The 25,305-nt window shown below is 41.4% G+C and overlaps 1 protein-coding gene across 1 annotated transcript in view; it reads right to left on the bottom strand.

Annotated features, from left to right (window-relative positions):
* Positions 1-294: 294 nt before the first annotated feature.
* The window catches only part of mybpc3 (myosin binding protein C3), a 32,876-nt gene continuing 7,865 nt past the window's right edge, over positions 295-25,305 (bottom strand). The window contains exons 5-30 of the mRNA XM_069697693.1: positions 24,888-25,005; positions 24,733-24,781; positions 21,809-21,868; positions 20,851-20,874; positions 20,306-20,469; positions 20,077-20,216; positions 19,584-19,704; positions 19,075-19,180; positions 17,993-18,159; positions 16,174-16,339; positions 15,989-16,095; positions 15,841-15,870; positions 15,609-15,748; positions 15,071-15,142; positions 12,900-13,059; positions 12,594-12,698; positions 12,280-12,468; positions 6,357-6,491; positions 6,013-6,180; positions 5,789-5,877; positions 4,556-4,751; positions 4,318-4,457; positions 2,574-2,733; positions 2,313-2,449; positions 1,378-1,564; positions 295-781 (exon numbers count right to left, since the gene is read on the bottom strand). Coding sequence (XP_069553794.1) covers positions 741-781; positions 1,378-1,564; positions 2,313-2,449; positions 2,574-2,733; positions 4,318-4,457; positions 4,556-4,751; positions 5,789-5,877; positions 6,013-6,180; positions 6,357-6,491; positions 12,280-12,468; positions 12,594-12,698; positions 12,900-13,059; positions 15,071-15,142; positions 15,609-15,748; positions 15,841-15,870; positions 15,989-16,095; positions 16,174-16,339; positions 17,993-18,159; positions 19,075-19,180; positions 19,584-19,704; positions 20,077-20,216; positions 20,306-20,469; positions 20,851-20,874; positions 21,809-21,868; positions 24,733-24,781; positions 24,888-25,005 — 3,171 coding nt within the window. The 3' untranslated portion in view covers positions 295-740. The remainder of the gene's footprint in view (positions 782-1,377; positions 1,565-2,312; positions 2,450-2,573; positions 2,734-4,317; positions 4,458-4,555; positions 4,752-5,788; positions 5,878-6,012; positions 6,181-6,356; positions 6,492-12,279; positions 12,469-12,593; positions 12,699-12,899; positions 13,060-15,070; positions 15,143-15,608; positions 15,749-15,840; positions 15,871-15,988; positions 16,096-16,173; positions 16,340-17,992; positions 18,160-19,074; positions 19,181-19,583; positions 19,705-20,076; positions 20,217-20,305; positions 20,470-20,850; positions 20,875-21,808; positions 21,869-24,732; positions 24,782-24,887; positions 25,006-25,305) is intronic.

Raw genomic sequence — 25,305 nt, 5'->3', positions numbered from 1 at the left:
CAGTTTGCTGACGCGTCCCCGCCGGTAAAAGAACATCTCGGCTATTTCAGCCCCGTCACGCGTCCCTCTGCGCCGTGAACATTAGACACATGCTTTGCACCTCCGACTCCGGCGAGGCTCCGCCACAATAAAACTAAGCTCTCAACAACTCTCGTCCATTCCTCTGGACTTCTGAGTATCAACGGCACGCTTTTTGCATTTTCCGTATACCACGGCTGCCGCAGCTCTCGCCAGCATTGACACGACAAAAATGAACTCACTCCGTTTGTGTTTTTAAGCTATTTTTATGCACTCAAACAAATCCAAACATTATGATCCGATTCTTCCTCCTGTTAACGGAAATAAGTGAGAAACATGACAGCAAAACACAAATTAATTCTATAATTATCACTGCTTTCTTTGTCTATTTTTCATATTTACCAAACACTTATGATTTATATGTCGTCTTTCAATAAACGAGGGGGAAAAAAAGGCAGTGAAAAAAAGCACGAATTAGGTTTAGATAATACATAAATACTAATAATGAACAACAACTTCAGTGACTGCCAGTCAATGCGGTGATCCAGCAGAACACGTGACACTTGACACACGACTCGATGCAAGATGACTGCAGAACAGGAAAGAGATGCAAAAAGAAAAAGAAGATGTTTGTTAGATGTTGGTGATGCGGGTGAAGAGCTTCTCATGGGATGAAACCGACAGCATGTGGAGAGAAACCGATCTGCTCCGTCTTGGACGTCTTACTTCTTGGCATCTTTCTTTTCCTCTTTAGCAACTTGAGCTGCAAGCCAGGGATACATACATATATACATCAAGACAGCTGAACATTGATCAACTTGTGTTATCATTTTGTTATAAATCTAATGATTTAAAATGTTGTGTTGACGTATTACTGTCACCTTTTCAGTTGGTGGGGTTGACATGTTTGCAAAGAGTCGCCTAGTATTCACACATGAACCTGAAAAATGAACCTCCCTTTTAGCTGTTTTGGGTCTCCACCACCTCCTAAAGAGAAATATGTGTCTCCGGTTTGTAAATGCTCCACTATTTTCTCAAGCTCGTCTCTATTGTTGTCAGTTTGGTCCACTGGGTTTTTACAACTTTCAGTAAGAAACCGTTCAAAAACAGAATTCGCCATCAAGCATTCAATCCACCACGGAGAAAGTAAGTACCATATTTAAACCTAAACATCTGCCATATTTATTCCCACGCACTGACTAAAATGCATTTATTTTTTTAATTAATTTGTTGTTGACTTTGATGATACAGACGTTACTTTTAAAGGACCAGAAATGGGGTAAAAAGGAAGACGCCAGAGAAAGACCAGTCTTAAGTGGGTCATGAAAATGAGGACATGCGTTACATCTGAATACTTACGCCGAACCTCCAGTTTACACTCCACTATGTCTTCCCCGCTGTTGTTGACCGCTTTGCACATGTACGTTCCCCCGTCGAACGGACAGGGCTTACGGATCTCCAGCGTCAGGATGCCTTGCTTGCTGAGCATGCGGTACTTGGCCTCATTTGTGATGTCCATTTTGTTTTTGTACCAGGTCACTTTGGGCTAACAAGACAGGACAACATGTCAAAGTGATATTTTAATACTTGCTTTGTTTCACAATGAAGCCGCTCTTCAGTACTGGTCCAACAGTAACAATCATAACCACTGGATTTATCTGCTGGGTACTGTTTCACAAATGATAGGGTGTTTATTACTCGCTGCTAATCCCAAAATGTCACCAAGGATAGAGGGCCGTGTGTGAAAATATGTGTGTGTGTGTGTGTGTGTGTGCGTGTGTGTGTGTGTGTGTGTGTGTGTGTGTGTGTGTGTGTGTGTGTGTGTGTGTGTGTGTGTGTGTGTGTGTGTGTGAAGGTCATAAATGTATGTTTTCCATGGAATTTTTTTCTTTGGTTTTATTCTTTGTCTACACTTAGTTATTATTCTGTATTTTGGGATACTAAATATTTTTGCCCATGAGAGTTCACTCTTGGCGCTCAACGGTGTGGTTGAAAACTCTCCATAAAAGCTAATAAGTGGACCTTGACTTTGGATTTGAGTGAATGTTCGTGTTTAATTTAGCAGCAACCACAGACAAGAAATCCAACAAGTGCTGTGAATGAAATCCGAAAAGCTTTACTGACGTCATCAAAAGCTCTGGAAAAAGCCAGAAAGTGAACACTGAGCAGGAACTTTCATTAGAATCACTCCCATTACATGTTTTTGTCACAATAAATGTTCTGGTTGGAGGATATTTGTTGCTGTGATTGAATTTGATCACAAATATTGTGTACACACGGTCCCGTCTACTGACCTTTGGTATGCCTCGCACCGAGCAACTGAGGGTGGCGTTGTATCCTGCAATGACAGAACGGCTCACCAAAGGATGCGTGAACTTGGGAGCCTCTGAGAAGTCATGTTCCTTATAGGTGGGCGGCTTGTAGGTAATACCTGAGGAGACGGACACATTTTTCCATCTGTTCCACTTTTCTGTATTTAAAATGACTTAACAGATTTACAGGACAAAGGAACATCACCTAAATGTATTCATTATATATGCACAGCCGGAGCCCACCTGTTTTATGGATGTAAACGCTGTCTTTTGTGTTGCAGGGGTCGAGACTGAGCCCCACCAGGTTAGCGGCAAAGACCCGGAAGATGTACTCGTTCCCCATGATGAGGTCGGACACAACGCAGTGGGTTCTTCTGTACTGCTCGAAGACTGTGAACCACTCCTTCATATGAATCACAAAAAATGCTTCAGATATTTCGGCTATCAAACCAAAGCGTGAAATCAGTCGCCGAGAGGGCAGCGTGTCACGTTTTACCAAGTACGCATGCATGCAGGACCACGTCGAAGAAGGAGGTTGTGATGGAAGTCATGAAGTCCAAGTAAGGAAGTGGTTTGACTAAATAAGCACAGGACTGTACTGAACGACTGATGTTGAAGTCTGTGAGTCAACGTAGATTTCTTTGAAGTACTGTAAGTTACATGTGAACCCAACCATAGTCTTTTCCTCAACCAAGTAGTTTTTTGGCTTTTACTTTCAACGCCCAGATGAGGCTAAACAACACACTGCCACAGTGAACTGACGGGTGTATTTCATGTTTTGGAGTGATAGTTTATGTGCAAGTAGGTTACAAATTAAAGGGAAATGTGAATAGATGAATGGGGAAACATAATGAAGGCAGAGGGAGTCAAGAACTAGTTTTATTTGGTGTGCAACCCTCCAGAAGAGTCTCAAAAAGCACTGTTGCTCTGGAGGCTTGTGGTGGTCCACCAGTTTAAGTGGATTTTTTTCTCATAATTTTCCCCTGATCTGTTTGTGCTTTATATCCACATATTTATAGAGTTCACCTTAGATTTGCTTATTTTAATATGCTAAAACCTGCATAAAGTCACACAGTCTAAGTCAAATCCATTGTGTGTTCACTCCATTTAAAATACGGCAAAAAAAAATCATCTATTCTTGGTCATAATGTACCTGAAAATAAAAGCAGTTGTGTAATTGTTCACAATGTATTCATAACAACAGTGACAAAGGAGATGGGTAGATCTAAAGTACCTGTCCTCAGCACTTTTATCTCTGACATGTAACATGATAATCAACATTGCCAAGCTCGCTGTGTTGAGAGTAAAATTAATTTGATCTAATAATGACTGCAGTGAAACCTGAGCCACTGGCCATGCTGGCAGCAGAACAATGGCCCTGCGTCACTGTGCAGACAATCCAGACCAGGTCAGGGCTACTAGGATAAGATTAGGACATTCCTGGCTGACATTGTTCCTGGCAGCTCTAGGTGGAGGGAGGACGGTGGCAGTTCTAGTTTGTGCCAACACTCCCATAATGCATCAGGACTGGCCCATGGAGGAGACTGTGTGTTCAGCATGGGGAGATTACAGAATATAAAAGTGTCACGAGGGAGGCTAAAATATCGTTCTGTGTGTCCGTGCAGCATTCATCATCTTTCCATTGTCTCGTCCATGACTTTCAATTTGAACAGGATCAGGTTGGCCTTGAGGGGCAACATGCCAACACCAACAGTAAGAAGCAGCAGTTTGGACTGTCTTCTGGTCCCATTTGGATTTGTGTCTTTATTTTGAAAATGAATTTGTCATCTCCAGGTTCTGGTAGGCTTTCCATTCTTTTCAGGTTCAAAGTTTCCTGTGACAAGTCTAACATCATACCAGCATAAATTCTTAGAGGGTCTCTTCTGTCTACTTGCTGAACATGATTTAATGTTAACATCAGAAGCTTGTTCTCAGCTTCATTTGAAAGTAAATGTAAAAGCTAGGACCCGACGAAGGGGAGTCTCACCATGGTCTTCTTGTCAGCTTTCTGAATGGTGTAACCAGTTATTTCACAGTTACCGTTGTCCTTCGGCGGCTTCCACTCCAGCGCCACGTTGAAACCCCAGATGTCCACCATCTTCAGAGCCTCAGGGGGCCCTGGGAGATCTGCAGCGGAGAAATGAGTCCTGAGTTCTGATTTCCTGTCCACTGGCGATAACACAGGATGGCACATGGCAGCTCTCCATATATTTAGTCCTGCTTACCTACAATCTGCAGTGTGACTTTTGCTTTATCTTCCACGTTCTCGATCTGCACCTGGAGATCATATATACCCGAGTGTATTCTCTCCGTCTTGCGGATAAAGAGGATCGTATCTACTTCGCTGTTCCTCACGCTGGCGAATTTCGGGCTTAAGGGCTCCCCGTCTTTGCTCCACGTGACCTTCGGCCTGGGCTTACCCTGCCTCACAAAAAACACAAAGGAAGAAGGGTTGCAGCTCAAAGCGCTTGTGTGTCAGTTAACAAATTACAGATGACAAAACTATTTTTTGGGGGATAAATTGCCATGAAATTTGCCACCAACATTCACGGTCCCACAAGGAAGAATCTCAGAGTCCTTCTTGTTCACCTGATCTTCCATGTTGTGCCACCAACAGGTCACGTTTTCAAACTATCCAACAATACAAGACACGTTCTCATTCCCAGGGCGTCAAATAGGCCACTGACGTTTTATATCGGAGCTGTTCCCGTCTCATGTAGACGGAGAAGGCGCCATGTTCGTTGTGCCTTTCATACAGACTCATCATGTGCCGGGGGGGCCTCACCTTTAGGCACCAAAAACCGTTGGGTTAGAGGTTAGGAAAATATTATGGTTTGTTTAAATGTGACATGGTCGCTGTTAATCAGGCAAAACACTGTCTGATTAGGGTTTGGGAAAGATCATGGTTTGGGGTGAAAGTCCTGGGTTTGCTGCATCTGACCTCCTTCCTACGGAGACTTTTCCCCCTTTGAACTTCATCACAAGACCTTTTTCCAACCTACTCATCACAATCTTGTCTTAGACACCGAAAGCTGTGAGAAAGCAGCAATAGTTTGACGCCCTGGGAATGAAAACAGTCTGGAGGCGCTTTTCGATTATTTCTTCCACGGTACACAGGTTTTGTTTAGTGGTGATGGAGGTCTGGACATTTCATTGGTCGACCATCTGTCTGTCACCGTGTGTCATACAGTGTAACTTTCCCCATCCCAGCCAAATTCAGGTCTTTTGGCCAAAAGCCATAAATCAATTGTTTTTACTTTCACTACTTATTGTGTTGGGCCGACCAAAGAGCAGAAGAGTGAAGTCACTTTTTATTACCTAGTCTGCATCTCTCTGCCTGTGCATCATTCATGTTTTATTCAGGTGTTTATCTTGTAGTATAAAGAATTAAGGGACATGTGGGGCTTTATTGATTTCAAGAAGGTGTCTGGTTGTTTTTAGACTGATGTGTACGACACCTGGAACGGAATCATGACGTTGACAGTGTCTCCAACTGCCTTCGTGAGAGTCTGGCGGAGAGTTCTCGGGAGCCAGATTTTAGGGCGTTCTGTAAAAAAAAAGAAAGAAGAAAAACACAAAATAAGAGGATGTAAAAAAGGTTGAGTTTAGATTAGGAGAAGTATTTAGCCACATGAGGCGTATTAGTTCTGATGTGTCATTAAAGCCCTGATTGGAAACCCACGCATTATCTCCCTGATGGTGACGGGTTGAGCCAGAGAGGCAGGAGCACTGGGTCCCGCCATGTTGTACGCTCGCACACGGAACTTCAGCTTGTCTCCGGTGGTGAGGTCTCTGATAACCATTGATGTCCTCTCTATCAGACCCTGAGTTGCTGGTATCCATTCATCAGCTGTGGCCACAAAGCACACAGCAAATCAAAATGATCCAATTTTCTTGTTGCAAGGGAACCAAAGTTAAAATGTCTGATAGAATACAGGTTATATGAGCCTCTTCTTTGTTTGTATTTTGATTCGCTGTGAGTGCGGGGTGTGGAGGGGAATGACGGTGGCTGGTTCCAGCACTTACTGTCCTCCTTGCAGTACTCAACCCCGTAACCCTGCAGTTCAGACGAGCCGACCCTCTCAGGAGGCCGCCACTTCAGCGAGATGGACGTGTCACTCACGTCGTCCACGCACAGGCCGATGGGCTCACTTGTAGGAGCTGAGAGAGGGCAGATAAATGGCTCTTTCAGTCAGTAAGAGCTTTAATGCAATAAAATCAGAATGAATCAATTAACAGGTGGATTCATCTGATCATGAAGATACAAGTTTTTAAAGTAACAAAATACCAGACACAATAACTTTTACTATTCCTTGTTCTACAACAGCAGCATTAACAGTATTTACTTTAAGGTTAAATTTGAGTTACTTCATCAACCACCATTACATTATTTCATTTGATCTTCCACCTGAGTGAGTAATGTGAAAAGATAGCATCAACTTCTTGTAAATTTACTGACATGTCTGCAATAGTTTTAGTGGCAGCTACTGTACATAAATAATGAGTGACTTCAACCACTTGACATATGTATGACTGGACACATTCGGTGATGAGCGAGCCCATTGAATCAACAGCTGTCATAAAATAATATTCTACACTCCATGACTTGTGGTATAACAGCTGTGTCTGTGTTGTGGAGAACAATTTATGTGTGATGCCAAATTACAATAAAAGTACTTCTCAGCTTTAAGTGCACCAGATGCATCATTAATATCTCAAACATGGCAGCATTTAGTCTCTGAGGTATCCATCAAAGCACATAAATGTTTTACAAGCAGCAACAATATCAACAAGCAACAAGCTCCTTATGTATCAGTGTTTTGCCGTATGTCTCTGTACTTTGAAAACATGTCGCACTCGTGTCGTTTGTGCTTTTTAAATTAATATTATTATCATAATCTTTATTTAATAAGCCCGATCTCTTGAGCTCAGTGAGACTGGGTGAAAAACAGACAACAAAACACAGCTAGTTGCACACAAGCTGCATAAGAAACAATCACTGACGTCTCTGAAGGTCCAAAATCTAAAGTTGAACTTTTTCCAACGGGATGAGACCTCAATGTTCCCCAATATTTACTCCATTTACATGGTGCAAGGTACTAAAAGGGGGTCTACTAAGTTCAGTGTGCAATTACTGGGAGCCAAGAGTCAGTCTGTCCGGTTACAGTGACCACCAAACTGAATGAGTGAATTATTGTGAATGCTTCTGCCAAATTTGAAGAAATTTACTCAAGGTGTTCTGATATATTGCGTTCACTAGAGTGGGACGAACAGACAACCTGAAAACACAACGCCTCCAGCTGGCGCGGTGCCACTGGAGACATATGGCTTGCTAAGAGTGGCATGAGTGGGTATGTAAGTACACATTGCTGTTGATAGTGCTAATTTAAATTACAACAAAGACAATATTAATTCCAGCATTAAACATTAGACGGTGTGTTATCAGTTATCAAATACTCCATTAGCCCGTAAGCCCATGTGTGGTATCTTTTTTCATGCAAGGAAATATGAGCCGTCTGACTGACCTTCACTTCACTGCTGTGCTGAAGTCTAAGTGCCCGCTGTACTTTGTGTCCCGTGAGGATAAAATGACATGATTTCACTTTGCATTTAAAAGGCTTTGGTACATTGGTTCATCCCTGGCAATGGTCTCATGGCAGAAGAGCCAAAAGAAAATCCATGTTACCACAAATTTGAGAATAAAAAGGCCTTGTTGTAGTTGCAGAGACAGAGAAGAGACTGATTTAGTGGCACAAAACTTTTAAATTGAACTGTTTCTACCCATCAAACAGAAGATCTAAGAGAGCAACCACTCACACGACTTCTCATTTTGAGGCAAAAGTCAATGCACATCTGGAGCAGTGAAATCCAGCAGCAGGTAAACACACATTTTGTTTTTAATCATTGCAGCTTGGCTCTAAATAATTAAAGCCCAAACATGTATAAACAGGGCCGCAACTGCAACTACAGTGATTTAATCAGAAATTCACTGCCAGGACAATCCAAATATACAGTGATCTACTAATGCTGGAAATATGATTATCTGGTAACAAATACAAGTCTGGATCCCACTTTTGCTCTTAGTGCAGCAAAGCAAAAAAATAATAATTCTGTGTCGTCACAGAGAAGTGAAAGTGAAGAATTCTCCAATCTTACCATCCCTCTGTTATAAACTTTTGTCAGCCTTATATTTTATGTTGATTGCAAACAACTTGTTGACAACATGTGGACAGGCTGAAAGATGTCACATTTTAGTTGTGGACCTGTCATCACAAAGGCCAGGGCTCTCTGTCACAGTGTTCAGTGCAAGCAAATGATGGGAGAACATATCAAAGGTCAAGGGTTTCCGTGTGGGTTGAAAGTCACCACACCGGAGACTGTTTACCGAGTAGCTCAAGGTAGCCTGGACTAAAGGTGCTGAGAACAAGAATGAGTTCAGGTGTTTTTGGACAGCGAAATAGAGACTGTGGCACACCTGCACCATCAACACCTTAATTGACAAACCGTGTTTAACACTGAAAATTGAGGCGCTTTGCAAACAATTTCTATACACATATGAACATCATTAAGTTTCATTCATTTTTGTAATCCTATGTCTCAAAATAAATAATGCCTACTGGAAACAGGTTGTGGCGCTGGCTCAGCAGCAGGATCGGGCTCCACAGGGGTCTCTTCTGAGGGGGGTGCCGTTCCCTCCTCTGCAGTTGGACCATTTTCTGCCGGCGGTGCAGCTTCCTCCCCTGCTGGAGGACCACCTTCTGCTGCCGGTGTCTCGCTCTGAGCTGGAGCAGCCTCTTCTCCACTGGGGGCTGCTGCCTCTCCAGGGGTCGCTGCAGGGGGCTCACTACTGGCTTCTGGTTCCAGTTCTACATCCGGAGCTGGAGGTGCATCCGTTTCAACCTTGCTGGCTTCAGACTCTGCTGGTGCCTCCACAGTTTTTTTTTCCTCCACTGGCTTCTTCTCAGCTGTCTTTGGAAGCTTAGGTTTTGTCATTATTCCTCAGTTTGTATCTGTCCCGCTGCTGATTGTAAGCGTTGCTTGTACGTGTCCGTCTCTGTCTCCAAGTGTCTCCTATGCTCTCGCTCTCTCACTCACTCACTGAAAGTCACCTGTTCTCATCCAACTATCTTTGCAGCAGTAGCAACAATGCTTCTCCTGCAGCACCCTCCACAGTAGCGATGAACCCCTCTGTGTTAAGCAGGTGGTCCCAGTAGAGTTGAGGGCTTCCAGGTCATTATTTATAGAGAAGGATGCCACGGATAGTTTCCTAATCAGCTGTCTTACAAGCCATTGGCCATCTGGATACAATGATGTTCCCTCTTAAATCAACAAATGGATGATGAGATGGTAGTTAAAAAAATTAGTGGCACAATAAGAGACAATGCAAACCTGAGCCCCTGAATTATAGGATACAACCACAGAGAGAACATCTAACTACAAGCCTTGTTCTAGACCTCCAGGTCTGTTTGTAATGCTTACACAATTACAGGAGCAAAATGAAATCCAAGCTCTGCTACAAGCTCCCTGTTGTCCCTTCATGTTTCTATGTTCAGTCTCACAATGACACATGCGTCCAGATTTACTCGTGTCTTCTACTTTGACGTACAGTCAGTAAAGATTTATAGCCGGTATCTACAAAACACCATCATGAACAAAAAAGCCAGCTCCTTAAGTACAGTACAGCCGAGTGAGTGATCACTAGTGGACAAAAACCTCATTGAGTTTGGATCTTAAGTGTTTCTTTTTTAAATTTGACAAAATAAAAACAGTTACAGTTTACACATCATTTGAGGTTACATTATTGAGTCTTCCACACTCAAAAAGCCGTTAAAGTGCTTCATCAGGACTGTGTGAGTGGTCAGATTCAACTGAAAGTCCCAAAACAACAAACCAGATGTAGAATAAATCAAAATGTATTTTGATGATATTTGCAAGGTCGTGGGAAAAAGGGAGTTTCAGCCCTCACTGGCAGAGGGAAGAGAATCTGCACATACACAACTATACATTTTGGAAAAATTAATTAATAAATTAAAGTCTTATTTCATTTTTGTTTATTATTTTCATACTCTAATGACATTTTAAGTTCACTGACTGATTATTAATTCATCGTAGGCTCTAAACTTTCAGCTGGAAATGACGTTTCAGGTCAGACGGGGGGGGGGGGGGGGTCAAAGATTACCGTATGTAACTGCAAACAGATGCAACGGCAAGAAAATTGCGAAGCGGAAGCTTATTTCAAATTTCTTCATGAACTATCAAAAGCCCAAAACGTAGCGGACCAGAATCAGCCGCTGAAATCATAACCAGCAGTGGACATGACAAAACCGACCGCCCCGATAAGTAATTCAATACACGAGACATACAAGGATATTTAACAGTTGGAGACCCTTGGCCGACATCACCGAGGCTGTAGCTTGGCTGGTATAATATGAAACTAGTGGCATCCAAGCAGCAACAGGTCGGGAAGGCAGATAAATACCTGGATGCAGCACTGAGCTGCAGCTTAAATTACTCTTTACGGTCCAGCTTTCACAGTTTCTTGTACCACTTCCATTGGACACACAAAGTTGAGCTGCTGTTCCCCCCCCCCCCCCCAAGGTCCTCGGTCCCCCGTGACAGTCACAGAAAATGGTTTATCGTCGTTCTTTCAGGTTTAAAAGGCATAAAAAAATAACATAAATACAATATAATTGTATCGTGGCCCTGATTGGACGTTGGTGTATGTTTTCTATGATAACTTCCATCCAGTGCAGAGCTGCTGTTGCATCATGTTTGTGTGTATTTTGTTTATGCTTGCTGCCAAAGTAAATAACATATTTGGTCATCGCTATTTTATCAACATTTATTGAGTAAATCTGGCTTTCCTGTGAGGCGGTGCCCAGCATCTGTGTTGTATGTGTGTGTGTGTGTGTGTGTGTGTGTGTGTGTGTGTGTGTGTGTGTGTGTGTGTGTGTGTGTGTGTGTGTGTGTGTGTGTGTGTTGTGTGTAATCTTATTCATTTCACAGACAAATATTGTATGTTAATCAAAGTATATAACTTATTATGTAAGGGCCAGAATAATTTATGTTAGAAAACATGTACAGCCGATGTACATTTTTACAACATGTATCTTTATCTGGACACTATGGTCCTACATGATTTTTCCAGTATGCACTTGTCTGTTTTTAGCCAGGCGTGTGAGTGACAAACGTGCACTGTAATGTGAGGACTTAAGATGCACTTTGGGGAATGAAGGCATCAGGTTTTAAACAACAAAGACGAATGCATTGAATGAAAACGATATATGTGGTTCTGCTGTATTGGTCTTGATCCTTTTTGTTTGTTTGAAATGCCCATCCTTTAGAAATATTACAGAAGTGGACACATGCCATGCAAGCCGGAGGAGTTGAGGATCAACTCACCAACCCTGCTGAAGTCTCTCCTCTTTGACGTGTAAGTTAACCCTTTCTGTTACTGGTGTCGTAGCTCTCCATCTTCTAGCACACAATGTTTGCATTCCACAGTGATAAATCCTCACACACACACACACACGAGCACCCTCACGATTGATGTTACTCACGAATGTGCTGCCAATATTTTTGTTACACACACAAATCCACAGACTTGAATTACTACAAACACACAGCGAACACGACCCCGTGATGTCATGACCACGAGTTGGCTTGGCCCCCGGGACCTGAGTGAAACCTTAGACTGACTAAAGCAGCCATTAACAGTCAGACATGCCAACTGCATCACCTCGATCACTGCAGGCTGGGCAACCTCTTCATGACACATCGTAGGGAAATCTGTCATTTTTGTTTGTTTAGTGTAATTGTAAATGGGTGATCCTTCAACAATAAACAGCTCCTTTCACTGTAGATGTGATGAAACAAACGTATGAAGAGTCTTAGACTTAGTGTCGAGTGTTAGATCAGGGCCAGTGAAAGCTTGTCGGCTAAGACTCACCGACTGGCACGAAAGGCTGTGAGGCAGGACTATGACGAGACATGCCGATGGCGTTGACGGCATAGACTCGCATCTCGTACGCCACGCCTTCGATCATCCGCTTGGCTTCGTAGGTTGTTTCAGGGTAGGGGTCAAAGTTCAGTCTCATCCACCTGTAGCTCTTCAGCTTCTTTCTCTCCAGCACGTAACCTGAGAATTAAAACAGTCGTACATTTTGTTTAACTTGGCTTATCCCAACAAGGAGGGTACCTCAGGAATGAGCTAATAATGTAAAGAAATTAAGCATTTTAACATGTTTTTTTTTTTTTTTTTACCAATGATTGGCTGTCCACCGTCAAACAGAGGGGGATCCCACTGAACAACACAGGAATCCTCTCCCACGCTGAGGACTGTGGGAGCCTGGGGAGGATCAGGAACATCTGGAGGGAGGTGGGGGGTGGGAGGGTGGCAGTAACACAATCAGTTGGACATGAAATACTGAAGATGACATGAAGAGATTTGACTTTGATTGCTGCTTTGTATGTATGTGGTCGTTGGCAGCGGTTGGGCTGATGTCTACACGCCGATTATAATATAAACGGACTGCTCTCATTAAAATTAATGGGGGAGCTTTGTCTCACCGACAACTTTCACATTGATGTCGGCGGTGTCTTCCCCAGCAGGGTTTCGAACCACGACAGAGTAGATTCCCTCGTCCTGCCTGTCAGCTCCTTCTAAAGTGAAGACACAGTGGCCTTTGGTGGTCTCCACATGGATCCGACCGTCTCCCTCTGTGACGACCTGCACAGTGAGAACCAGAGCACACTCACTACACTGACTGAGGCAAGAATCTTTTAGGAAGTCTCTAACTTGATAAAGATGCTGGTACAGTAGACCTCATTCCACTTCTGGAGACAAACGTCATTTTTCATAAAAAAGTTTCTTGATTTGAGCAAATCATGCCTTTCAAAGCAAACAACACATGACGATTTGAACACACAACTCAAGACGTCCATCTGCAAATCCAGGGCCGGTGTTGGACGTTTCATGAGTTGTTCATAAGTGCCGTTGTATCCATATTAGCTATGGGTCATTTTTTTCGCGCAGTCGTGAGGAAATAATAAAAACAAATAATTAATGTGACTATAATTTTTGGTCTTATTTCCCTGGCGGCTGGTAGTAAGTAAAGCGGCAATAATGCACCTTAAAGCTGTTTAGTAACTGTCCTTAAACAACAATAGGAGGAGAAGACGTTACAACCAGGCTCCAGTAAAGCAGGTGTGGTGCTGTGAGATCAGACGCTACGGAACAAACAGCACAAACATGCCAGGATTATTCTGACTGTCTAAACGTTCTGGATGGAGCTTCCAATAATTTTTGAACAGATCCCAGCAAATATCGTGCAGAATTTTTTTTATTGAATATTTCCAGTCCCTATTGTAGCTTGAATTTATTTATTTATTTTTTTATCATAGCACAACATATGTTGTTTTTAAAGTTGCCATATAAGTAAACTCACTTGAATCAGTGTATCCCATATATTGATCTGGTTTACAGTAACTTATCAAAATAAACCCGAGACTCTGCAGCTCCAGCTGTGACTTTCACAGCATGAAAAGATTGGACTTTTTCACACTGTAGAAAAGAGGCCGTTAATTCATGAAACTTTTCATTTTTCTTTATGGACGCTAAGCCAACCAGATACGGCGCTTGTCTGTTTGATTACAGCATCCCAAAATGTAAATGAAGTTTAGCACACTATTTCTCGCATGGCTTTATTTGATGATATAATCATGTATTTAAGTTAAGTAATTCAAGGATCATTTAACTTTCTCATGTTGCCATAGAAAACATACTTACTGCTCAGTCTCCTCTCACCTGGTTCTGTTGAAGGAGGATTCAGAACACGCTCTTACCTTATTGACATGGGATGGATACTGCATGCAGTTTCTATCCTGTGTTTAGTGTGTAAAGTGACACATGAAAAGCAAACACACATGTACAGTGATAGCTGCTGGAGAAGGTGCTTTTCCTGTATTGGACTGATTTTCTTTACAGTCCTCAGAGCTCCATTTGCTTCTTCTTTTTTTTTTTTTTTGATGGGTTTTGATGTCATTATATCTTTTCAAAACTCAAGCGGTAACACAATCGCAGGTTTACATGGCACCTCTCCGCTGGCTACACTTGTACACACTACACGTGAGCCGACTGTCATCTTTAGTTTCAAGAATATTGTCGAAAGCAGTGGTTGAGTGGGCCTAGGACGGGTGCATTAATACAGTTCAGGGGGGAAAAAGTCAAACTTTTATTTTGAAGTCTACAGAATTTCTGCTGCTTCACTTTTATTAACCAAAACTGACATTGTCACATCAGTGCTTATATCTCATTGAGAGTTAGCACGAGAAGTCTTCCTTTTTATTATGTAGTCTGCCTTTGTGTTTAATTCATTATCAGTCTGCCTTTTTATTTTATATTTCACACAGTTCAATTAAGATTCTAGAAACTTGATGAGCATCATCAGTCCAAATGTTTTTGAAAAGTATAAATACTTGTAGTTCAAGGAAAATATGCCTTTTTACTTCATTGGGTTTTTATTCCAAGTTGTACTTTTTTTTGTTTATTTCATGTTTTTCACCATGGATGAAGACATTTTTTGGGAAATAGATTTAAGTCGCCCAATATTTGGGTCGCAACTTAATGACCAAGGAAAAATCAGGCGTTGGACCAGTTGAGAAGCACCGGTCTAAAGGTACACATGAAGCTGGAACATACTGTACACCGAGGGATGAACTAAACATGTGTTCACACTTACTTCGCCATCCTTCATGGTCCAAGAGGTGAAGCGCCCTCCTTGCTCTTCTCCATCAGGTTTTACAGAACTAGCCTACATTTGAGCAGAGCAAAGCAGTAAAAGCCGAGGAGAACAGAGAGCACATGTAACCTCTCTTTCTCCTCAAGTCAAACACCAGGAAGCCGGTTGGCATCGTTGCTCGAAGCTGTTAGTAGCACTGTGCTTCTTCGGTTTGGTGAAGGTATCCCAGCCAAAGCAGGGAGGAATGCATTAGTTTGCATGACATCAATGAGTCATAGCATCCCTGGGCCACGTGATAGTTATTTCCAGCATCAAAATGGTTAGTTTATAAAGATGTATCTCCACAGAACTGTTCTCTGTATAATTTAAATATGCCAGCATTGTCTGAATTTTAGATTTCAGCATTAGTTAGGCTTTCATCCTGATAATGAAGTGTTGCTTTCTCAACAAGCTTAAGTTTTCAGAACTTACCTACCAGTCTCTGCACAGACGGCTTGTGTCAGCTGATTAATACCACAGGGCTTCATGTCTGTTTTACCTTCTCTCCTTTGGTCCAGATCACCGTAGGAGCAGGATCTCCAGTGATGGGGACATCCAGGCGCAGCTTGTTGCCCGCCACCACCACGATGGTTGATTCGGCAGTGCGACCCATACAGTCCAGGTGGATCTTTGGAGGATCTTAGAAGGTAATGCAAATGGTTCAAATGAAAGGACTTCTACATTGTAGCTGGTAGTCTGTCAGTAAGTCAGTGTGTGGTTGTGTACTGTACCTTGGCGTGGCACATAGTCAATCTTCACCTCTAGGAAAGCCAGAAATAATAATTTAAAAAAAAGAGTTAGACGTTGTTTCCGTACACGTTGAGCTTGTGAGGCTCAGATGATGTTAGTTTTGAAGTGTCAAATTAAAAGCAATATTACCTAGGAAATTGAGTTTAGCAGAGAGGTTGAAAGCGTAGCCGTCCGGCACAAACGTGTAGTCTCCCTCGTCCTCTGGTTTGACCTCATCAATGGTCAGTTTGTGGATCCTACATGTTTACAGACTTAGTTTATGATATCATTGGATAGATGCGGCATATTCAACGCATGTGTGAAAGTGTCCTCACCTTCCAATATGTGTGATATTCACTCTGGCGTCGGGCTTCACTTCTACACCGTTCTTGTACCAGGTTCCCTTCACCGTCTCGTCCGACACCTCACACTTGAAAACAGCCTGATCCTTAGCTTTCACTGTGAGGTCTGCAATGCTCTGGTAGACCTCCAGTTCTTTCTCTACACAGTCAGACAAAAACTCAAGCTCAGAGTGCAGACAGTGAAAACTATAGAGGCCTTCAGATTTCAGAGAAGGCACTACTTCACGAGACTACAGAATACAATGCACTGAGATGATGATATGTGAGGATAATATATAAAAATGAGATGCAGCTACTGTATGTGTGGATAATATGGTAATAACGTTCGAGCGTAAGCCGTTCCTTTGTGTGTTGTATCTTAGCAACAGACACAAGGGGAATAGTTAATTGGATTTATGGCAGAAAATAAAGTGGGAGGATATGAAGACCAGATGCAGAAGCTTCAGGTTATTACTGTATATCACGAGAAATAATGTACATGGGAGTTATTAAAGTTATTCCAAAGAAATTGTTATCTCGGCGAGATAAGTCATATCGCACTCCTTGTAAAGGTTACAGGAGTTTCACGTCAGCTCACTGTCAGGGAGGCCAAATGCGCGGGAATGGCATTATAATGGGAGTTCTGCTGTGGACTGAGGTGTTAATCCCTTCTGCGCAATGGCAGCTGGTAATTCTTGGCAGGCTCGGAGTTCGATTAACAGGCCAGATAAACTTTACAGGGCTGAGAGCAGGAGCAATGATCGGGTTTAAATCTACACACAACAACCCCTGGAACACACACGCACAAAGATCACACACACTGTATGAATATATATGCAAATGTCAGTATATATGTATATATTTATATATATATTCAGTACAGGGCCAGGACTAAGTCGTAGCTGCAAGAAAACAAAAGGTCAAACTATAACCAAACACTGGCTTCCTTATTTGGTTCATAACGTATTTCTTCTATGTGAGCTAATGTTTTAAGATGAATTGTTACTGGGTGAAACTAGCTAGCGTTTATATTTTGCCTACGTCCGTGTACGGGTGAGTTTGAACCGTCCCCATCCATCATGTTTAGATCACCTGCGGATTGAAATTAAGATTTCTAAGTATTTCCACCATAAATCTTCACCTGCAAAATATACAGTGTCTTAAATATACTCAACAAAACCTGGGACTAATGTCTCTGGAAAAATGAACTCACAACACTCTGTTGGGCCCAGTGCAGATCTGTCATCAGCGTCACCAGGCTGTTGTGACTGGATACTAGAGGACAACCTACCATCTAGTAATAAAACATACAACTCACTCTTTATTTAAAAAAAATAGACTTTACTTTCTACTCTAAAATTTGCTTCTAAAATATAAAATATTTTTGAAGTAAATGAACGATGAAGTTGAAGTATTCTAAAAGTGGAGCGTTAATGTGTGGTATTGAAATCTGAGACTTGATTTTACTTTCGGTTATACATTTGGCTGCAGCAGCATTTTTGCAGAAAGACAGCGTGACAACAAGACAGTAAATCAACACAGAAGTCAGAGACAGAAATCTGGCCATTTGCGCAGACCTGTGCCCTTCAGGTGAAACACACTGTACGTCTTCTAACTTTAGCTGGCATGTGGACTCGCGTCGCTGCGGCAACCTTGGCAGACGGATGTGGACCATATCCCAAAGATAGACAGTGTGCCAAGAGTGGCAAGGCCGCACAGCCATTGGTAGGGAATGAGAATAATGTGTACTTGGAGAATTCATCACCGACAAAAGAGGCTCACATTGTATGACCGTTGCGTGACCGACACTCACCCTGCACCAGGAGTTCAGCCACAGACTCGCCGCCGTTTGTTTTAACCTTGTAGTGGCCGCAGTCCTCTTTCATAGCCTCGTTGATGATCAGCACGTGCTTGCAGCCGTCTTTCTTGAAGCGGTACTTGAACGACTCGTCTCTTGTCAGTTCCACGCCGTCTTTCTCCCTGCACAGAAATTAACACGGCAGCCAAAATGAATGCGATCCATATTAATGACTAACAATCTCGTAGTTAAACTTAAAGAGTGGGACTTCAGGAGCTGGTTAACGTTTGTGTGACGATGCAGCAAATATCACAAACACTCAAAGGGCTTTTGGAGCTTTCAAACACATGTCACTTTGTAATGATCAGCCGCCCATACAGGATGTGACCACTTGTTTTTTATGAGGGGAAATCAACACTGAAGTCACGCAATCATAACAAAGCTGGCTCCGTTTGTTGAATGAAGGATGCAAGATTCAGCTGAAGTTGAATCACCTAGTTAACCTTTAAGATCAGCATATACTGCTTCAAAAACAAACATCAATGCTCAGGCCATTAGGTTTACTGATACTGAGCATTCAGTTTTGTTGATTAAACCGTAGCTCGTGACACCTCTTTTCTTTGCCGTGTCAAATTTATCTCCGTTTCGTCATTCGATTTTTTTTTTCTGACACGTATTGATCTTTGACCTTTGTTACATAAAATTATTCTGGGCTCAAATAATAGCCCAGTTTGCATTTGCAGCAACTTTCTCCTTCACATAAAGGTCACGTGGGAAACACTAAAGTGCTGATGTGACCTTTTCACTGAGGTGATAATTTACAACTTGTAACAATATTTCACTCCGTCACTGAGTGCTCAGAGGTCTGCCGACATACCAACCTCAAATGCCATCTGTTGCGTCTGAGCAACTGTTAAGGAGTGACAAAAAAATTAAAAATGAAACTGAACTGAGCTTGATTAGATTCGATTAAATGAGAGTTGGAAACTTGCCAGCTTCTTTATCCAATCCTGGCATACTTTTAGGATTTATGATCCAAGGACATCAAATTTCAACTACTGACAGCTTAGTTGTGAGTGTGAAGAAGAATATCTAACCATTTAACACTGGCTCCTTCCTCTGAGACTTCACACTCCAGCTCCACCCGCTCACCCTTCATGACCATATGATCCTCCAGATTTTTCACAATCACGACAGGGGGCTCTGCAGAAAACAGAGACGAATGACACATAATTAGAACAAGAAGTATTTAATTATGCCAAATGATTCTAGATATGTTGTGTTGTAAATTTCCTCTAAGCCTTAAAGGTTCAGTGTGCCGGATTTAGGAGCATTTATTGGCAGAAATGGGATATAATATTCAGAATCGTGTTTTCAGCAGTGTATAATCACCTAAAGCTAAGAAACGTTTTAATTTCTCAGACTCTTTATGTACAGTGGGAGCAGATCCTCTACCACAGAGCCCGCCAACCTTCTGAGTTTCACAGCCACCGTAGATTCTCCTATGCTTTGAAGGAGACAGCGAGGCGATGGGTGCTCAGCTGGTTGCAATCTGCAATCTCGCCGCCAGATGTCTCTAAATCCCACACACTGCAACTTCTAATACCTTTAACAAAGAGCTCAGTGGTGCATTTCTCCTCTCCCACCATGCAGCAGTATGCTGCATCATCTGCCAAGGAGCAGTGGTTGATGGTGAGGTAGCGCATGTTGCCAACACTCTCAAATATGTACCTTGACAAAGAACAGGATGTTTTTAATACACATCACATTTAATTTTTTTTTTTTTTTAATTTTTTTTTTTTATACAAAAGCATAAGCTACTATAACAATGAGGCGTTTGTGAGAAACAAGTACTTTTTACAGATACACTATACAGTTTTTCAGATGATGTAGGCAGGTTGGCAACAGGTTGATGGGATTTTAAACATCAATAAACAGTTAGTTTTTTACTTCTAACACTTACTTGCTGGTGATGTAATGAATAGACAAGGTAAGGATTTGGTCACAGAGCGGCAGGAGAGAGAGAAATAAAAAGCATTTAGTAACGTCATGAGAATTGGTGCGTTCAGGTACAGCATGTTTTATGGGGTCGAGGGAAGTTCAAACCTTCCAGTTGGTTGAATTTGTTGTCCATTTTTCAGCCACTTCACCTCAACGTCTGCGTTGGCAACCTCAACTGCCAGTTTTATTTTCTGTCCCTTTGGTACTTGGTAGGCAGGATCCAACTTCTTGAGGAAAGCTGAGTTTCAGGGTATTAATAGAATATTTTAATTAACCACTGTTTAGCCTTCGTTTGCATTTTGTCTGTTACAAACTCAGCACACCGACCTTCACTCTTCTTCTCTTCCTTCTTCATCTTCTTCAGTCTCTTGAGCATGCCTCTCAAGTCGGTAATACCATACTGAAAAGCAATCTTTTCATATTCAGTAGCAGGAGAACGGCTGAGAATATCCCAAATGTCCACGTCAGGCTCTGTGCTCATCTGCACAGCTCTAACACACAAACAAACCAGACAGCCAGACACAGAAGTTCAAACCAGTCACAGAGCGCACAATATGAAATTAAATGATCAATATTAGACTAAAAGAAGCAGGTTATAATAGAGGTAGAGTAACATACGTAGATCACCTATCACATCACAGTAAACTCACTATTACTTATTTTATTCACAATCAATTCACTGTTAATGATTAATGAAGTTACATACTAATTTTGACTGTGCACATACTTTGTGGTTAAGTAATTCCTATTGTAACATTTATTCTATATACTAGCAAATGTTTAATCGTTGAAAAAAATAATTGCTCATTGTTGTGAAACAAATCAACAAAAAGTTTCATTTCGACACTCAGAGTTTGTCAGCAGTTTCTTACCGATTTGAGGATTTTAAGAAACTGCTGCTCATTCAAAGGTTGAAGGCAAATGATGCAAAACAAACTAGACAAGTTAAAACACAGCATTTCAAAAGCAACAACGATCAGTATATTAGAAAAATGCTTTTAAAACAAATTAAATATGATAACGGCTGTTAAACTGCACTCAAGCAAGCCTGCACACATTAAGCCTAAATAACAATGTCAGTCAAACATGAATCATATGCTAACAACATGCTGTGTTTGGATTTTTATCATCCAATCCAATTATCTTGTGCACAGGGGAGAAGAAGTGTCTGTTCATGGCGTGTCACAGACAGAGAGGGTCTTTGATGTGTTGGAAAGAGGACTTGTGTAAATGATGCAATGAGGGCTCATCAGGTCAAATCTTGGAGAACAGGAATCTCCGTCGCTATACAAATTATGTAACAAACTACAGACCTGGCGGATGTTAAAGAAGTATCGTTGGACTTAATGTCGGTGTGAGATGTAGATGTAATGTGAGACGACTTTCGGACTCTTTATTAGAGTCAGTGTTGTGATATTAATGAGATAAAATAGGGTGACAAGAGTTTCAGAACTTTAATTGTCGCATGTGTATATTTTATAATGTTAATACAATGTACTCTCCATAGCAGAGAAATAAAGAGGTTTTAATCCTGACTGAAGTTACTAATAGTTACTGTAATAACTGACCCATGACATCACCCTAACTTATCCCTGTACATTGTGAGTTCATGTTCAGGCTCATTTGCTTGCAGATCAATGTTATTAGGTGATCATTCAAACTTTTGGTTCACAAATGCAGAAGCAGCTTACTCTCTGAAGATTACAGGATACCCAGAAAGAATAGAAGTGGAACACGTTTGGATTATAAAAAGTGATAAGAAATTGTTCACTTATCCAGAAAGTCAACTAATGGCTGTAATTATTGTGCTTATTATTTGTAATTGCTTACCTCTTCTTTAACAGGGCACTGAAGTCAAGCTCTCCTGAATCTTCTTTTCCATCTGTGCTACTGCAGAGATCAGAAAACACCAACAGCACAGGAGGTTGACTTTTTCTCCTCTTTTCTCCACAGAGAAGAAACATGTTAATGTTACACAGACATGGTTTGTTTTAAATAAAACAAATCCATGTTACCAGATCTTTACACAAGATTAACCACTTCCTGTTCACTCCAATATGCAAGTGCAGAAGGATACTGAATGGCACAACACAGAAGAGATCTGTAAAACTGAAAGGAAATGAGTGGATTGAAAGATAAAAGAAGTGAATGTGCAGGCAGATGTGTTGCTGGAGAGACATGTGTTGCCATGTTTAAAGAAATAGTCATCATTTTGGGAAACACACTTATTTATTTGTACCTCTCTAATGTCTGTCTGTTGCCTTTGAAACCAGATGAGGAGGTGCATTAGCAATGCAATTGACCAGTTTTTAAAGCTGGGATGTCCCTACTCTTCAGCACCATTGTTTGTTTTATACTCTGTAAAATCTCACAAGTTAATCTTAGTTTAAAAAATCAAAGCGATTACTTTAAAATAGAGTCGGGCGATAGCTACCAAACTGGCAGATGAAAATATCAACTGTGAACTATCACGGTAGACGATGACATCAGCAGCTCAGTTCATTTAGACTGACCCTCTCAAACCTGCCGGATTTAACTAAATAATCTGACCTTGAACCGACATGATCAGGTCACACCTGAAGGGGTAGGCTGCGCCGTACAAAGAAAAAGTGTTCAGACATTTAGAAATATGAAACACATCTAATAGAAGGTGTGATAAAATGAGGCATGAGTTAGCGAGGATGTCTCATTTTTACTCCTCTCTCCTCGCCTTTCTATACGTATTTACGCATTTATTTACTTGTTTATTTACGTGATGTATTGTGTTCATTTGCATATTGACATGGAAGTGAGTTGCATTATGACTGTCAGCCACAGCTGTAGAGGCAGATGGGAAACAAATAGAAAGGGAGAGAGATGTATGACATGCAAGAACAAAACCAAGGATGCTCCAGAGAGCCAGGCTATCTGTTTCCTCCTGCTTCAGTCCTCTTAGATTAAACTAATCACCTCCTGCCTCTGGCTTCAAACTTAAAGCACAGACATAAGCGTGTTAGCATTCTTCTTAGTTCTTGGAAATTAAGTTTCCATGAAAAAAAAGCATTTCCCATGAATCCAGAACTATTCCTTTAAGTCATGAGCAGCAGCAGTCAACCAAGCAAGAACAATACAAAGCACTCAAGGTTAAAGAAAACACGCAGTCACTGTACAGTAGAGTCTGCTTGTCGCTAATCAGTGGGATGAAAGATAAAGACAAGGACATAGATCTGACTGTGTGCCTGTCTCCTGCCTCTGATCCAACAACAGGATTAGAAGGTGATTCTCTGGTTTATGTGGTGAAGTTACAACACAGCATAGCTGCACAACTTCCTCTGTGCAGCAACAGCGTGTGGAAGAGCTGGGCTACTGAAAAGCCTGTGTGTCTTAGCACATCCTGCACTTTCAGCACGATCAAACCACCGCCAAAGCTCACACTACCGGCTTGTGCAGCTGGCTCTGCTGTTTTGATTTGAGACCCAGGAGGAGATCAGAGAGAGCTGACAGATGCAACAAGTGCACGTTACTTAACAGTTTAAGAGTCCAAATCTCTACATATGGACTGTAACAGGTTAATACAATCGCTGTGATTACATTCTGGATATTTATTCAAAGCTCTCTCATGTTCTTCCTTCTGTGGTCATTCTCTCAAAAATGTGCACATTGGAGGCTGCCCCATCCACAACACGGGTTCTGTTGGACTCGAAGGCAGAGAAGAAACAGGCCGCAGAAGAGAGAACGAGTCTCTGATCCTGGTCCTGGTTTCTCTGTTCTTTAACAATCAGACTCCTCAGATTTTAAATTGGAGCCTCCGTTTGTTGCAACAAACCCCTTTACTACCTTGATCCTGGTCCACTTCTCTTCTGACCGCATTCACTCCTGATAGGTTAGCATTTCCACAGTTATTTGTCACATATCACATGGTAATAATCCACTGTAGTTCATTAGCAACTCTCTGTAACTTATCCTTATTAACTCAGCTGACCTGGTGTTAAGTAAGTCTGGCAGCAAATTAATGGCGAGAATTTTGCTCCTGATCAACTTTGATATCAACCATATACACAAATTGATGATAGAAAATCCTCTTGTAGTGTGTTTATGGCACTAAAGTGGTAATTTGATTTATTAATTCGGTTTCATCTTTTCAGCCTCAAAATGACCATAGATTTCTTTAAGAATGAATCTGTATTCTACATGTGTTTTTACATAGGCCACCAAAATACAAAGTAAACAGACCAGGGTGTTGCATGAAATATGATTTAAAGACACTTGAACTGTAACAGACTGATTCATGCTCCAGTTTAATAAATGCTTCCTACTGAGCACATTTCATTGCTGTTTTTTTTTTTTTTTAACTCGTGTCACATTACATCCCATTATGAATCTTGTAAAAAGAAACTTCATTTCAGATTAATTTGAAATCATGAGAAGTGGTAACAAAAATGACTGGTTCATAAAGTAAAACAATCAGGCAGAAATTGATTATTTTTCTATCCTATTCATATAAATTTATACATTTTAGTTTTGATTTTTTTTTTTAAATCTATTCAAAGCAAAATCATTGCTGCTAACCTACATTGCATTAAATCTTCCTGAGCAAGGAGACACCTTTAAAAAGAATGTAGTTACAACCCATTTCAAAAATTGTTGTCTCCATTTGTCACTTCGACCCAAAATGATAGGGTCCACATTTTCCCTTTAACTGGGAATGGAAATTGAGAATATTCAGTTTTAATGTAAACCATTACTCTAAAGCAATAAACTCTTGTAAAACTTACGTGCGCCTGAAAGCTGCACGTATGTCCAATCCCTCAGGAGCACGAGCCTCTGAAAGGCAGAGCAGGATCCAAAATTGTCAGTCATTGTGATGCAGAGCAGTCAGAACAGTGACTCATGTGACCATATTACAAGCAACAAAGAAAAGCCCACTCACCGTGTACACTCAGCTCAAAATTGCAGCTGTCAAACTTGTCCCTGGATGCAACCTCGCATCTGTAAGCTCCGGCAAAGTTCGGCTTGGCAGCAATAATCTGCATCTCAAATGTGTAGGACTACAAACACACGCAGGAGGAGACGTTCAGTGACATGATGTTACAACACAGCCCAAAAGCTTTGTGCTTTATATTTATAACAGTATTAGTCAGCTTTTGAATCATGATGACTGACTTTTTCTGCTTGCTTTTGGTTTTGTTCTGAATTTCTTAAAGGATTTTGATTGGTTTGATGTGTCTTCGTCAGGACATTGTTCCTCAGATTTTAAATGTTGCATGGTACAGTTGATGACAAATATGTGACAATAGGCACTTGTTTTTTTTGTGCTCTTAAAAACAAAAGGTGTTATTTAATTGAAC

This window comes from Brachyistius frenatus, unplaced genomic scaffold (genome assembly GCF_029030835.1).
Source record: "Brachyistius frenatus isolate BFR_SWC_R1_liver_20210118 unplaced genomic scaffold, ASM2903083v1 Contig_24, whole genome shotgun sequence".
NCBI lineage: Eukaryota > Metazoa > Chordata > Actinopteri > Embiotocidae > Brachyistius > Brachyistius frenatus.
This window is presented reverse-complemented; position numbering and strand designations above follow the sequence as displayed.